General features: G+C 41.2%; 1 protein-coding gene across 1 annotated transcript in view; it reads right to left on the reverse strand.

Moving 5' to 3' along the window:
* Positions 1-6,666: 6,666 nt before the first annotated feature.
* The window catches only part of pdlim7 (PDZ and LIM domain 7), a 155,163-nt gene continuing 146,038 nt past the window's right edge, over positions 6,667-15,791 (reverse strand). Inside the window, exons 10-12 of the mRNA XM_072512932.1 lie at positions 14,550-14,670; positions 13,390-13,505; positions 6,667-8,634 (exon numbers count right to left, since the gene is read on the reverse strand). Of these exons, the coding sequence (XP_072369033.1) occupies positions 8,548-8,634; positions 13,390-13,505; positions 14,550-14,670 (324 nt within the window). The 3' untranslated portion in view covers positions 6,667-8,547. The remainder of the gene's footprint in view (positions 8,635-13,389; positions 13,506-14,549; positions 14,671-15,791) is intronic.

Consider the following 15,791-nt stretch of genomic DNA (forward strand, 5'->3'; position numbering starts at 1 on the left):
AGGAAACCCTGTATTTGACCAACTGTTAAAATGAAGAGAGACAGCCTTGTTATGTTGATGGGTTTGAAGCAATTTTGGCTCCTGTCCCAGATTCTTTGTATTTGAACCTCCGACATGACTCCAACACATCCATTTTTTGGAGTTAAAATTCAACCCAATGTGTCAACCATTTACTCTCAGTAAAGTTAGTGAAATAAAACAAGTCTGAAAAAGTTATTAGCACTATATAGATCATTATTTCCATCCTGAAAAAATTGAAGTGTGCAACGGGTCAGGAACGTACAATGTACATTGCTCAATATTCTGAAGTTTTTCAAGAAATTTCAAGATGTTATTTTACAAGGTACACCTAGAATCATACAACACAGTATGAAGTCAATCAGCCCATTGTGCCAGTATTATCCTTTAGAAAGCTGTTCAATAATGTGTCTCTTCTCTTGTTTTCTCCCGACAAATGGTTATTCACCTCAAGAAGAAAACATTTCCAATTCCCCTGTCAAACTTAATCTTGAATCTTCTTCCATCACCGTTCCACACAGTGCATTTCAGATAACAGCTTGTTGTCTTAAGAGCAACACTCATCTTCGCCTTACTGCTTTTGCCAGTTATCTTAAATCAGTCCACAAGTCACTGAACCTTCTGCCAGTGGAAACTTGTTAATACTCAAATTAAGATTGTGGAAAGAATATGGGGAGTTAATTGCTATTTCTCATCCAATGCTTTATTAATTTATTCATCATGGTCACAGAATAAGCAGAATAGTTTTATGGTACTGTATTGTTAAATCTCTAGTCAATTGTTGTACCCAGCTATTAGGATGGGTTGTGGACAATGCCTGTATGGATGTAGCGCCTTTTGTTAAACCGTTGAAGTCCAACGCAATTGTTACACACAAAAGATTGAAACAGCTTTCATTTAATCGTGCATTCAAACAAACTTAATACTTCAAGCCACAACAGTAAGCTAGTCAAAATGTAATAAAACACCGTAACACAACAACAGGTGGCAGTTACTGATTAAATCGGAGCCGATCATATTAACAATCACTGCACATGTGGTATGCACGAGAACTGCTCAGTATTAAATATCATAAATTGCTATAGAACGGCAAAAATATTTGGTTAAAACTGTCCACTCCCCTCCTTGCCAAGAGGTATGGGTCATTTCTACTTTATATTTAAAAGGTTTATTCAGTATATAGGTGGTTTTACAATTGTAAATGTTTAGCTATGGAATCACTTACATATTGGAAGGCTTTTTTTGCTGGAAGGTCTTGGGAAATCATGTTTTGTAGTGTTATTGTAGTAAACTTTACAGCTGTGAAGGTTGTGTAAGATGTGTGTAATTATTTTCTAAGTACTCCTTTGCTGCTTGCTGTCATATGCTGTATATGATGTAAAAATGCTACAACAGCATTCATGTAAATTATCATTGCAACACTGCCTTTAAATAGTATCCTTTGTAATGTTTGTGCGACAAATGCTAACATTGTTTCAACAGTGCCATTTTATACTTTTTGCAATATATTAAGTGTATGTCCTTTTTAATTAACCCATTGGAGATAACATTATTTTACCAAAATCCAGTTTAGTATATGGCTACAGGGTAAGAAATATTCTATGGAGCCGTAAATTCCAAATGAAGCATTGAAAATGTCTCCAGCCTTCAAAGAGTTAATTAACATTTAAGTTCCTTGCTCCATCATATTCTGTAGTAATGTAACTTACACTTTCAGTTTTACCCAACTCTTCAAACGTTGACCGTGTATTGGATGGACACTCCAGTTCGTGTCTATGTTCCATTCGGCAGCCAAATAAATCTGCCTGCTCAAAATTGGTTTATACATTTTCCCAATTTCCCAAAATGTAATTTCCTAATCATTGTTACATGATGGAACATGGCAAATACACCAAAAGCATACACAAAGCAGTTCAGGGCTAAAATGGCAAGCTTTTATGCTCAAGTGTGAAGAACAATGTAAATGTTTGGTTGCAAGATGAAAATAAAGTTGCATTTTGTTTGGAAAAAAAATAGGAAATATTAAGCCTTATATTTTTCCTTTTTTGGCTTATGATTCTGCATTGTTGTGCTGAGAAATTTTATTGCAGTTTCTTAATGACGGTTTGGGTTCCTTTTGTTTATAATGCTATATATTTGAACTTTAAAGAATCTGGTGATATTAACAGATCAGTGATTTTCCACATACATTTTGTTGTACAGCTGTTGTGAAACTATATTGCATTTTAGATCACAATAACCGAGTACAGTATTCTTATTAATTTGGAATACAGCAAGTCTGTGGATGTACTATTTTGAAAAGTAATTCTGAAGTGCTTTCAAATATATTGGCCTTATGTATATATTCATCCACTACTAAAGTAAATTTATGTATTGTAATTTAACCCAAGACTCCAGTAAATGAAGTATATATATTGTTAAATTTGTTGATTTGCTCTTTTCTGCATTTTGTACATTGATTAAATTTTGGAGCAGAACATCAGTTGTCCTTCCTCAGTCTGATCAGGAAATGAAAGTTAAGCCCACTAACCCAGTGAAATTATCTTTTGGTTATTTAGCAGCAGAATTAGCCTGTTCCAAATTAAAGTTATTGGCGTAAATTCCAAAGTGATTACAGCATTAATGAGAAACAAGAGTTATATATTTATGTAACCAAAAGCACACAACAATGGATTACAATGCAGGTGGCATGATCCCATAGTCGATCATTTGTCTGTCTCAAAACAGTTTATTACGCTGTCAGTGACAGTACTTTAGGGAGGCGAGTTTAAAAGACTGATGCGCCAAATATATTTCCTAATTTTTGAATTAGTACGGTAATTGCAAACCTAATTCACCTGCTTTCTGAAATCAATTTGTCAGTTACTGAAGACAATGTTTTGAGGGCATTGGAAAAATGACTACTTGCATTAACATGGAAAATAGGGAAATAGCAATCACAGCAGAACATGACTGAGGAGGAAAGCATTTCAATGCGGGGGAGTCCATAACTAAGATTATCATTGACGAATCACACCTAAAACGTCGGAGGAATTTCTTTTCACACAGATAGTAATGAGAATGTAGGCGGGATTCTTCGATCTTGCCTGCCCGGCGACGAGAAATTCCCGCTCAAGGTCAATGAACTTTCACATGGTCCACGTCCCATCCGTGGTAATCTTGGGGCGGGCGTGACTGAAGAATCCGGCTCTATGTTTTTGCATGAAGCAGCAGTACTGCTGTTTTTAAAGAGGAAGTTTGATGAATACATACTGGAGAATGCAATGGAGGGTGTTGGAGATGTAATGGGTAATTCAACTGGGAGGTTTGTCTGGAGTATCCAACTTCCTTGGTCAAAATCCTGGAACTCCCCTGAAGAGTTCAGGCAGCTTTTTCATCTCACAGACGTCAGCAATTCAAAAATGGCAGCCCACCACTTCATCAGGAAAACCTGGGGTGGTTAATAAATGCCAGCCTTACCAGCAACACCCAATGAAAATGAATTTTAAAAATGGTCCTCCTTAGTTAACTCAATACCAATCCTTCCGTAATGTAGTAACTTAAATTGCATCTGCAATTGTATTTCCCAATTACATATATTGTCCAATCCATTCTGTAGTTTGGGTTGCCTAGTCGAATTCCACAATGTGCCTGCTTTTTGCATTATCTGTAAAGTTAACCAATTACCCTGGAGACCACAACCTTGAGATAACGGATAGCCTTTTGTGTAGAATTTAATGCTTATCATGGAACTTAAAGAAATACTGGACTAATTTAAGTGCACGATATGCATCAGTTCTTCCCTGCAGACAGCCCAGTTAGTTAAGTAATGAATTGAGCTGCAGACCCTCGGTTCAAGTGCCATATTTTTATCTTTCCAAAGTAGATCAAAATTAATGCCACATTTTAGGTGGAAACAAGGTCTGAGACATGTTTCACTGAACTGGATCATACCCTCAGTACGAACACAAAATACAGGTATCAGGGAGATTCATCATTTTAAGTTAGATGTTTGCTAAATAACCTCCCAGGAAATGTGGAGGACCAGGCGGCACGGTGGTGCAGTGGTTAGCACTGGTGCCGAGGATCCAGGATCGATCTCGGCCCTGGATCACTGTCTGTGTCCATGGTTTTCACCCACAACTCAAAGATGTGCAGATTAGGTCAATTGACCACGCTAAATTGCCCCTTAATTGGGAAAAAAGAAATTGGGTACTCTAAATTTATATATTTTTTAAATGAAGGAAACGTGGAAGACCTAAACCCCGGCACCTGCAACAACCATTCCTGTCCCTGCTCTATCCATGTCTCCGAAATGGCCACAACATCGAAGTCCCAGGTACCAACCCATGCCGCAAGTTCACCCACCTTATTCCGAATGCTCCTGGCATTGAAGAAGACACACTTTAAACCACCTTCCTGCCTGCCAGTACACTCCTGCAACTTTAAAACCTTACTCATGACCTCACTACTCTCAACCTCCATGATCTTTAAGTCATCTTTGTCAACAGGAATAGTGCCAGAAGACTGGAGGATAGCAAATGTTGTCCCCTTGTTCAAGAAAGGGAGTAGAGACAACCCCGGTAACTATAGACCAGTGAGCCTTACTTCCGTTGTGGGCAAAATCTTGGAAAGGTTTATAAGAGATAGGGTGTATAATCATCTGGAAAGGAATAATTTGATTAGACATAGTCAACACGGTTTTGTGAAGGGTAGGGGTGCCTCACAAACTTTATTGAGTTTGGTTCTTTGAGAAGGTGACCAAACAGGTGGATGAGGGTAAAGCAGTCGATGTGGTGTATATGGATTTCAGTGAAGCGTTTGATAAGGTTCCCCACGGTAGGCTACTGCAGAAAATACGGAAGCATGGGATTCAGGGAGATTTAGCAGTTTGGATCAGAAATTGGCTAGCTGGAAGAAGACAAAGGGTGGTGGTTGATGGGAAGTGTTCAGACTGGAGTCCAGTTACTAGTGGTGTACCACAAGGATCTGTTTTGGGGCCACTGCTGTTTGTCATTTTTATAAATGACCTGGAGCAGGGCGTAGAAGGATGGGTGAGTAAATTTGCAGATGACACGAAAGTCGGTGGAGTTGTGGACAGTGTGGAAGGATGGTACAAGTTACAGAGGGACATAGATAAGCTGCAGCACTGGGCTGAGAGGTGGCAAATGGAGTTTAATGCAGAAAAGTGAGGTGATTCATTTTGGAAGGAATAACAGGAAGACTGAGTACTGGGCTAATGGTAAGATTCTTGGCAGTGTGGATGAGCAGAGAGATCTCGGTGTCCATGTACATAGATCCCTGAAAGTTGCCACTCAGGTTGAGAGGGTTGTTAACAAGGCGTATGGTGTGTTAGCTTTATTGGTAGAGGAATTGAGTTTCGGAGCCATGAGGTCATGTTGCAGCTGTACAAAACCCTGGTGCAGCCGCATTTGGAGTATTGCGTGCAATTCTGGTTGCCGCATTATAGGAAGGATGTGGAAGCATTGGAAAGGGTGCAGAGGAGATTTACCAGAATGTTGCCTGGTATGGAGGGAAGATCTTATGAGGAAAGGCTGAGGGACTTGAGGCTGTTTTCGTTAGAGAGGTTAAGAGGTGACTTAATTGAGGCACACAAGATGATCAGAGGATTGGATAGGGTGGACAGTGAGAGCCTTTTTCCTCGGATGGTGATGTCTAGTATGAGGGGACATTGCTTTAAATTGAAGGGAGATAGATATAAGACAGATGTCAGAGGTAGGTTCTTTACTCAGAGAGTAGTAAGGGTGTGGAATGCCCTGCCTGCAACAGTAGTGGACTCACCAACACCAAGGGTATTCAAATGGTCATTGGATAGACATATGGACGATAAGGGAATAGTGTAGATGGGCTTTAGAGTGGTTTCACAGGTCGGCGCAACATCGAGGGCCGAAGGGCCTGTACTGCACTGTAATGTTCTATGGAAGTTCACCAATTTAACCTACCCACAGTATTATGGCTGTGGGGCGGGCTGGCATAAAGCGAGTCAGCTTCCAGCCAAATTTATTTGCAGCCCAAATGTTCTTAAAAGTAAAAAGAACACTCAGCACATCAGAAACAGTCGTACCTTCCTGGCTTTCGAGTGTTGGATTTGGGCGGGGTACCCCAAAGATGTACTGGGGAATCCCTCTCCGAAGTTCCCAGGTAAGGGTTTACGTGGTAATTGCCCAGAGGCGCATGCTAGGAGCCATCAGACAAAGCGATTTAAATCTTTTTCGATGTTTCTGCCAGTTTTACACTAATAGTTACTATGAAAGACCGTCAGCATGGGACATCCATCCCCATGTCTGACCCCCTAATGTCCAACCCCTACTAACTGCCCTGGGAGTACAACCTCCCGACCTTCAATCATCCCGCTTAACTTAAACACTTACCTTCATCCCCTGGCCTGTTATTTTCAACAAGACCTTTAAACTCACCTACTTTACAGCAGCTGTGCCGTAAAACGGTAGCAGGGACTTGCTGCATTGCCTGAATCTCACCAGGCCTGAGCATTGCCTGGATCTCACCAGTCTGCGCCAGGAAGGTGAGACAAGACAGCCACTTCAGAATTATAGCACAGTAAGTGGGTGCAGAATGACATCCCAAGTAGCCCAAAATGTGCATGAAACTTCAAAACAGAACATCAAGAACAAGAACAACAGAGCACAATTTGAATCATAACTTGCTTTTAATTTCAAATGGTTATGTTCCTTTCCTGGCGAAGTACAGTGTTTTAAAAAATATGCAATATGTGACTCAGTTATACTTTTCAGCTAAAGGAGGATAAATTCAAGTTTTAAAACTTGGGCTAATAAAGCAAGCACTTTACACCAACATCTAGCAAATATAGAATCCATACCTGTGACAAATGGAATTATATCCAAGTAAAATTTGTGATAACCAGGTTGCAGCACCTTCCACTTGCACCCAACATGAACACGAAAAACAATTGTTTAATAGGTTAAATGATGTCAATGAGTTTGCTAAATCAGTTTGCACACCCTCAGATCATTTAGCTATCAGTCTTGCAGAAGAGTCTCACCCGAGTATAATACTATTTTGTTCCTTTGGCAAACAGCTTTCTTGTGTGCAACATAACTAGTTACAGAGCTGCATGGCAATACGGGCATTCTCATATCTCGGTCACCAAATTTACCTGCTAATAAACTTTGGAGTGCCATATTTTCTATCCCACACTTGAGATTTGCCATAAGTTCACAAAAGAAAAAAGATTGAAAAAAGTAGAGGTCACTTAGATTGAATTAAAATTGGCTAAAAATGGTTCTGAGCAGATAAATACATCTTTGGTTGTTAAGATAACTCTTTTTGGCTTTTGTAGCCTGAATTGTTAAACACCATGATTATAACTGCACAAAATCTCCCCTTCCACCAACAGTCTAGCTATTTATAATTTTCATTCTGCACACAATCCATTGGAAAGGAAAAGGAACCTCTGTGCATTCCCTGCAAACTTTTTCGAAGTGAGCAAATTTGCTTGGTTAAACTTTGCATTTCCAAATGTCCCTGATTGTCTAATAGGGAAGCATGGAGAAGAGAGCTACAATTCCTCCAGCAGGAAGAGTACAAGTTGCAAAGAGCTGGTCATGGTGACTGCGTGGAGCATGTGCACTATTCGGTGCTTATCTTGAAGCATTCAACAGGTTTTAACCAGATTGGGAGCAATGCAAGCCAAAATTCAAGATCCAATTTAAACTTTACAAATGTTATCTAATCTATCAGATTAGAAAATGCATCAATGTACTTGTAAATAGTGAACACATTCCATATACATTAAATTATTTTCCTGTATTTCAAATAGATTTCTTAACCAGTCTAAACACAACTACTTGTTGTGTAAATCTCCCTTCGCCCATAGCAGTCCATAGGATGTACAGGTGCAAGTGAAAATAACATACTACTTAACAATCAGTAACTGACAAATTAGTATCTTGTGTGAAACAGTTTGGCTTATTCCTGTACTTGAACATTTAAAACAAGTTATTCTAATTACTATTGTCAGACAGCCAACCTAATTCTGCAGATGCAATAATAGCCAAAGTTCTAAAGTTTATGAATAAAATACTGACACCGATTTTACTTTCCATAATCCACAAAAATAAAAAAAGATACTGCATGGTGATAAAAGTTTCAAAGAACAAGTAGTTAATAAATTGTATTCATTGTGTGCAAAATAGTGACATCAGTGAAATGTGACAGAATATCCTGATACGGTTTGAATGTCGAAGATATCTACCATTAAGACTGTTTTCCCTTTGGAAAAAGGGAAGGTAACATTAAAAATTAGAAGAGATTACATGCACAACAGAAAGACATGCAACATAATTGGCCCTTTGAGGAAGGCTCATGTAACAGCGCTAAGTATTTATTAATTGTCTCTTGAAGCATTTCATACATTTTTATTGTACCAGAGAGATAGTTTGAAATTTTAGGTCTCATTTGTGGTTTCTTCCAAACTCTGTTAGATGCTGTGCTTTTCTGAGCCAGTTTCTGTACTCCATTCTCTGGTCATCATCATCCATCAGTGTCGGACTAGACAGTTGAAAAGGCATGGCTCTTGCATAAGGGCTTCTCTTTTTTGGAATAAAATGTTTTGCCTTCCAAGTTTATATGACATACCTGGAACATTAAAACAAAATAAATCAAATAGATATCGGATGCCCTTCAATCTAAATGGAAAGACCAGGCAGCCTTGTTATGAACTTCATTTTTAAACATTGCACTAATCTAGTTGATTTTCATGCAAATACATTTTCAAATGCTCTCCAGAATGTTTGTAGCTTTCCTGGAGGTATCCTACATAAATAGGATTTTTAAAAATTTTCCAACCAGGCCGAAATAAAATGTTATTTAATGTGTCCATACTAAATGGAAATAATTGCTCAACTTTATTTTCCTAAACTAACCTGGAACAGCAAACAAATTGTTTGGTATGAAAATGGTTTATAAATTTGGCATATTTGCAATTTAAACTTTAGAATTCACACTTGGCACACACCCCTACGCTGACCCCACTCTCAGCTGAAGAAATGCGTACCATTTAGGATTTTTCTCCTCAGAGCAGAGAAGTTTAAGGGGAGATCTAACAGGTATTCAAAGTTAGGAGGGGTTTAGATTTGGATTTGTGTTTATTGTCACGTGTACCGAGGTACAGTGAAAAGTATTTTTCTGGAAGCAGCTCAACAGATCATTAGTTACATGAAAAGAGAAGTAAATAAAAGATAATACATAATAGGGCAACACAAGGTACACAATGTAACTACATAACACCGGCATCGGGTGAAGCATACATGGGTGTGGTGTTAATGAGTTCAGTCCATCAGAGGGTCATTTAGGAGTCTGGTAGCAGCTGAGAAGAAGCTGTTTTTGAGTCTGTTTGTGCATGTTCTCAGACTTTTGCATCTCCTGCCCAATGGAAGAAGTTGGAAGAGTGAGTAAGCTGGGTGGGAGGGGTCTTTGATTATGCTGTCCGCTTTCCCCATGCAGCGGGAGGTGTAGATGGAGTCAATGGATGGGAGGCAGGTTTGTGTGATAGACTGGGCTGTGTTCACGACTCTCTGAAGTTTCTTGCGGACTTGGGCTGAGCAGTTGCCATACCAGGCTGTGATGCAGCCAGATAGGATGCTTTCTATGGTGCATCTGTAAAAGTTGGTAAGAGTTAATGTGGACATGCCGAATTTCCTTCGTTTCCGGACGACGTATAGGCGCTGTTGTGTTTTCTTGGTGGTAGCGTCGACGTGGGTGGACCAGGTCAGATTTTTGAAGATGTGTACCCCAAGGAATTTGCTAACCATCTCCACCTTAGCCTGTTGATGTGGACAGGGGTGTGTACAGTACTTTGCTTCCTGAAGTCAATGACCAGCTCTTTAGTTTTTCTGGCATAGAGGGATAGATTGTTGGGCAGGTTATAAAATTAAAATAATTGGCAAAATATGAGGGGGGAAAAACCGAGGACAAATTATTTCATACAGCAAATTTTGTTTACCCAATTTTTTTTTCCAATTAAGGGCCAATTTAGCGTGGCCAATCCACCTACCCTGCACATCGTTTTTGGGTTGTGGGGGCAGACACGGGGAGGATGTGCAAACTCCAGATGGACAGTGACCAGGGCCGGGATGGAACCCAGAACCTCGGGTGCCGGGAGACAGCAGTGCTAACCACTGTGCCGCCCCACACACACAGGATTGTTATGAACTCGAATGCACTCCCTGGAAGCGCTTTCAATATTTGGAACGATCAAAAGATAATTAATTGGACAAATATTTGAAGAGTACAAATTTGCAGGATTACTTAGAGAAAGCTATGGGGCGGGATTCTCCACTCCCGCGCCGAAGTGGGCCGCACCGTCGTGAACGCCGTCGAGGTTCACGACGGCGCGAAACGGCCCCGATCCCGACCGATTCAGGCCCTGACAATGGGCTAGGATCGGGGCCGCGTCATCTACACGCGCCAGGCCTTGTCACCCGCGTAAAGGCGCTGCCGCATAGATGACGCGGCCAGCGCCGCTACCTGGCATCATCCGCATATGCGCGGGTTGGCCGGCGCCAGCCCGCGCATGCGTGGTTGCCGTCCTCTCTAAGTCCGCCCCGCGAGAAGATGGCGGATGGATCTTGCGGGGCCGCGGAAGGAAGGAGGTCCTCCTTCAAGATGGGACGGCCCAACGATCAGTGGGCACCGATCGCGGGCCACCCCAAATTTGAGGTACCCCCCCGGTGCAGGATCCCCCCTCACCCCCCCCCCCGCAGGCCGCCCCCCCAGCGTTCGCGCGCTGTTCCCGACGGCAGCGACCAGGTGTGGACCGCGCAGGGGGGAACCCGCCATTTTGGCCTGGCCGCTCGGCCCATCCGGGCCTGAGAATAGCGGGGGTGCCGGAGAATCGCCATTTTGGGTGTCTCCGGCGATTCTCCGGCCTGCGGAACTCGACCGGGCCGTTCCCGCCGCTTGGGAGAATCGCGGGAGGGAGTCGGACCGGCATCCCGGGAAATTTTGGCGGCCCAGGCGATTCTCCCGACCAGCGCGGGAGTGGAGAATCTCGCCCATAATGTGGGACTTAATGAATAACTCTGAAATGGACGTTGTGGATCTGGAAATAATATTACATAGTAGAACAGCTGATGTGCATCGAGTAAGGGCAGTAACTTGGCTATCAGTAAATGATTAAAAGTCAAAGTTTTCTTTAAAGTATACAATAATACTAGTTAATTGTCCTTTAATGTTCTTGGTTTCCAAGCCAGTTTTTCCAGAATTAACTTGCAGCAATTGTTCGAAGGATCCATGTGAAATAAACTAAATTAATGTTTCATAGCCACTAAATTTAAAGAATACAATTTACAATCTTATAATCTGTTTTAACAACCAAATAATCTGCTTAACAGCCAAATTTATAGGGTAGGGGAGGATGCCTTGTGTTCTTAGGATTTAATTCCTATGGGACTGGTTACAATACTCAGCATAAATTAAGATGGCTGATAGAGACGGAGTTGGAGCCCACAACCTCTACAATAGACTCAGATGTGTAGAAGAGGGTGGGCATCGGGAAGAGGGGCGAAAGAGAAGTAGGAGGGTGGGGCAGTGAACACAGTCAATAACATACAATTGTGTTATGCAGCTAGAAGAAGCAGTCTTGCTCCTCCAAGCTCCAACTTACGGTAGCCATGATGTGGAGATGCCGGGGTTGGACTGGGGAGGGCACAGTAAGAAGTCTGACAACACCAGGTTGAAATCCAACAGATTTATTTGGAATCACCAGCTTTCGGATCTCAGCACCTTCACCAGGTGAGTGAAGAGGTAGGTTATACAAACACAGCATATAAAGACAAAGCCAACGATGCAGGATGATACTTTGAATGCAAGTCTTTGCAGGTAATTAAGTCTTTATAAATCCAGATGGTGCGACTGGAGAGAGGGATTATCACAAGTTAAAGAGCAGTGAATTGTCTCAAACCAGGACAGTTGGTAGGATTTCGTAAGCCCAGGCCAGATGGTGGCAGGTGGGGGGTTAAATGTAGTGAGACATGAATCCAAGGTCTTGGCTGAGGCCGTATTCATGCGTGCGGAACTTGGCTATCAGTTTCTGCTCAGCGATTCTGCATTGTTGTGTGTCCGGAAGGCCGCCTTGGAGAACGCTTACCCGAAGATCAGAGGCTGAATGCCCTTGACTGCTGAAGTGTTCGATCAGCTGGTGTAGAACATGGAATGTTCAGCGATGCACACTCATCGTGGATGAGCCCTGAAAGTACTGGAGGACCTTCCTCTCCAAACTGAAATGGGGTCTGCATTCATTTCAGCCCACTGCCAGGGCCAAGTAACAAAAGGTCCTGAACAACCTTGCAACATTCTGGGCGTGCGCACAAATTGGGGGCAGCCCGTTCCACTGCCAGACCATTCTTGCACTCATTGTGCCAGAATTCGCTATCCTAGAGGGCGGTGGAAGTATAATCATTGAGCATGTTCAAAACAGAAATTGATAGGTTGAAAAAGTGGTGTTTAAGTAGATGATTAGGGCAGCACGGTGGCACAGTGGTTAGCATTGCTGCCTACGGCGCTGAGGACCTGGGTTCGAATCCCGGCCCTGGGTCACTGCCCGTGTGGAGTTTGCACGTTCTCCCCATGTTTGCGTGGGTTTTACCCCCACAACCCAAAAATGTGCAGGATAAGTGGATTGGCCACGCTAAATTGCCCCTTAATTGGAAAAAATAATTGGACACTCTATAAATTTTTTTTTATTTTTTTAAAGTAGATGATCAGTCATGATCTAATTTAATAGAGGCCTAGTCCTGTTTCTAAGTTAAACGGGGGCAGCAACGTTCAATTTTTACTCCCATGGTTTGAACAGACCACACTCTTAAAATGCCTAGCCAACACTTACGGATTTGAATAATTGCCACTTATTTCAAAGTAATTGTCAATTAGATACAGAAATGAAGCAAATTACACAATATGTTTTTATTTAAAGCGTGGTTAGAACTTTCCCTCAAGCCATTTTCTTGACGATCAAAGAAAGTTTTTTTTTTTTGGGTGCGCTACTCATTCAAACTGCTTATGTATTGTGACTGAATTAAAAGAACGAGCACCGAATAAAAAAAGACAACAATACTTCATTTATATCATATTCATATCTGATCAAGGTTTTAAAATCCAATTCAAGGTGTCATTTTTGCACTTTAACTTCAGTGGTGGCCACTTTCAAAAGGAAGTGATGTTTTGACATCAATAAAACAAACTTCTTTGCCAGTTAAACCACGGCTGCACTCTGAAGTGTACATTTAATTGCCCTCCGTCCTTTATCTAGCTAAAGATTTACCTTAGAAAAGACATGTACATTTGTTATAGTATTACTACTGTTGGAGAATTGAAAAAAGGATTAATACTCACTGCACATACAAAACAGGTGTCATGCCAGCTGTACCCTAGAGCTTCAAGAAATCTATCACCAGCATCGATCTTGAAGTCACAGCCATGACATTTAGTTCCAAACATTTTCTCATAGTCTAATTAGATTGCATAAATAGAAAAATAGTTTTAGATTTACTTGTCGAGTATGCTGCAGAGACTTTAATGTTACAGACACATTTTTATAAATATTAGGTAATCACTGGTTAGGCTTCACATGTTCGGAAGGATGTCAAGGCCTGGGAGGGGTGCAGAGTATATTTACTAGAATGATACCAGTGATGCTAGATTGTAGTTACGTGAAGGCCAGATAAGCTGGGACTGTTCTCCTTAGAGCAGAGATGGTTAAGGGCAGATTTGATGGACACATTAAAATGAATAAACATTTAAAAAGCTCATTTACTGTTGACGATGCCCAAAAGTAATGTTAAAATGTTACAAACACCACTTAATAAAAAGCAAAAATGACTTATTCAATCACTGTAAAAGAATGGCTGTGATATTATCTCCTAAATGCATAAACACCCCATATGGTAGTAAACCTACAAATCTGTTGATTCACCAGTGCTAATATAAAAGATTTTATGATGAAAAAAAATTCTTCATAAATTAATTTTGCACAGGTAATAAAACAAGTCTTTAAACATTTGTGATTCTGTGCAAAATTTTTCTATTCCGCCTACTTCCAGCTCCATGCTGACCAGAAAGAGACAATGTTATTATGTAGATGAATTTGCAGTCATTCACACTGTATATTGCTGCTATTCTTCATCTCCTGATTCAGAATAAACTGGTATTAGGCTATTTATCTTCATGATCAAGGGCAGCTGAGTAGATTGGATTTTAACAATTGGTAACAGGCAAAAGCATATATGTGACACTGTTAAATGTTGCCAGAATTTCTAAGAAGCCATGTTACTGCATAATACCAAACTGATTTTAACTTTTACCTTTGCAAATATGCAAACTTGTTTGGGTGCATTCGTTAATTTGAAATGGTGTGCAAATAAATGTGTTATGATGTACATTGATTTTTGTGCAAAATGTTACTCTGGTCTTATTGATGATGAATACAATGTTGACCAAGTACATGTCTATCAGAAAGTATTCTCAATTCTTTCTGCAGTACAAAACATATTTACCTTTCTCACAATAGGGTTGACCCTCCTCCATGTAAAATGCTTTGTTGCGGATGGGGGTTTTACACGCAGCACAGTTAAAGCACTTAACATGCCATGTCTGCTTCAAAGCATGCATAATTTCCTACGAACAAGAATGCAAGTTAGTTTTTAAAAAATCATATAATAGAGAATATTCAGAGACGAGAGTTTGAATTAATTTTGCTTTCTCAGCTAATTTAGCCAATAGTAGATTTCAACTAATTTACTGACTGCATAGGTTTAGACATGGCCGAGATAATCATCTGGATATGTAACAAAGTCTATTAACAATGGGCACCATGCACGATGTTGCAGAGTTTTGGGTAAACCAAGTTTAAATATAGCCATTGCTTTTAAAAATAAATTTTTTTATTCTCCTTTTTCACATTTTCACCCAAATTTACACCCATGTATAATACATCAGGTTCGGAAGACCCAAACCCTTCCTTTCTGTAGTAGCACCTTTCGAATTCTGGCCACCATTCCTCCCCATATGAAAGAGGTAATAATCCCTTCAATCTCTCTAAAAAATGCTTCAGGCAGGAAAATCGGCAGGCATTGAAAAATAAACCAGAATCGCGGCAGCACATTCATTTTAATGGCCTGTACCCGACCCACCAGTGACAGAGGGAGACCATCCCACCTTGTCAGATCAGCTTTCACCCTCGCCACCAAACTAGAAATGTTGCACCTACGGAGGCCCCCCCCCAATCCCGAGCAACCTGCACCCTCTGATATCTAAAGTGAGTCCCTGCTCTATGGAATGGCAGCCCCCCCACCCCTGGCCGAATCACCATAAAATATTCACTCGTCTAGATTTAATTTGTACCCCGCGAAAGACCCAAAAACCTGAAGCAGCTCCAGTATTCCCCCTGTGACACACTTGAACCGACACGTATAATAACAAGTCATCGGCATATAAGGACACCTTATGCTCTATCCCCCCCCCACACTATCCCTTTCCATGTCTCCGAACTTCTTAATGCGATGACCAATGGCTCAATCGCGAGTGCAAACAGCAGGGGGGGGGGGGGGGGGGGGGGAGACGACGACGGCATAGGACATCCCTGCCTCGTCCCACAGTAGAGAGGAAAGTATTCTGAGCTGGTGTTATTTGTGCAGACACTGGACCTTGGCTCCTTATATAATAGCTTCACCCAGTCCACAAAAATGGGTCAAATTCCAAACGGCTCTAGGACTGCCATCAAGTACCCCCATTCTACC

Source organism: Scyliorhinus torazame, chromosome 7 (genome assembly GCF_047496885.1).
Source record: "Scyliorhinus torazame isolate Kashiwa2021f chromosome 7, sScyTor2.1, whole genome shotgun sequence".
NCBI classification, from domain to species: domain Eukaryota; kingdom Metazoa; phylum Chordata; class Chondrichthyes; order Carcharhiniformes; family Scyliorhinidae; genus Scyliorhinus; species Scyliorhinus torazame.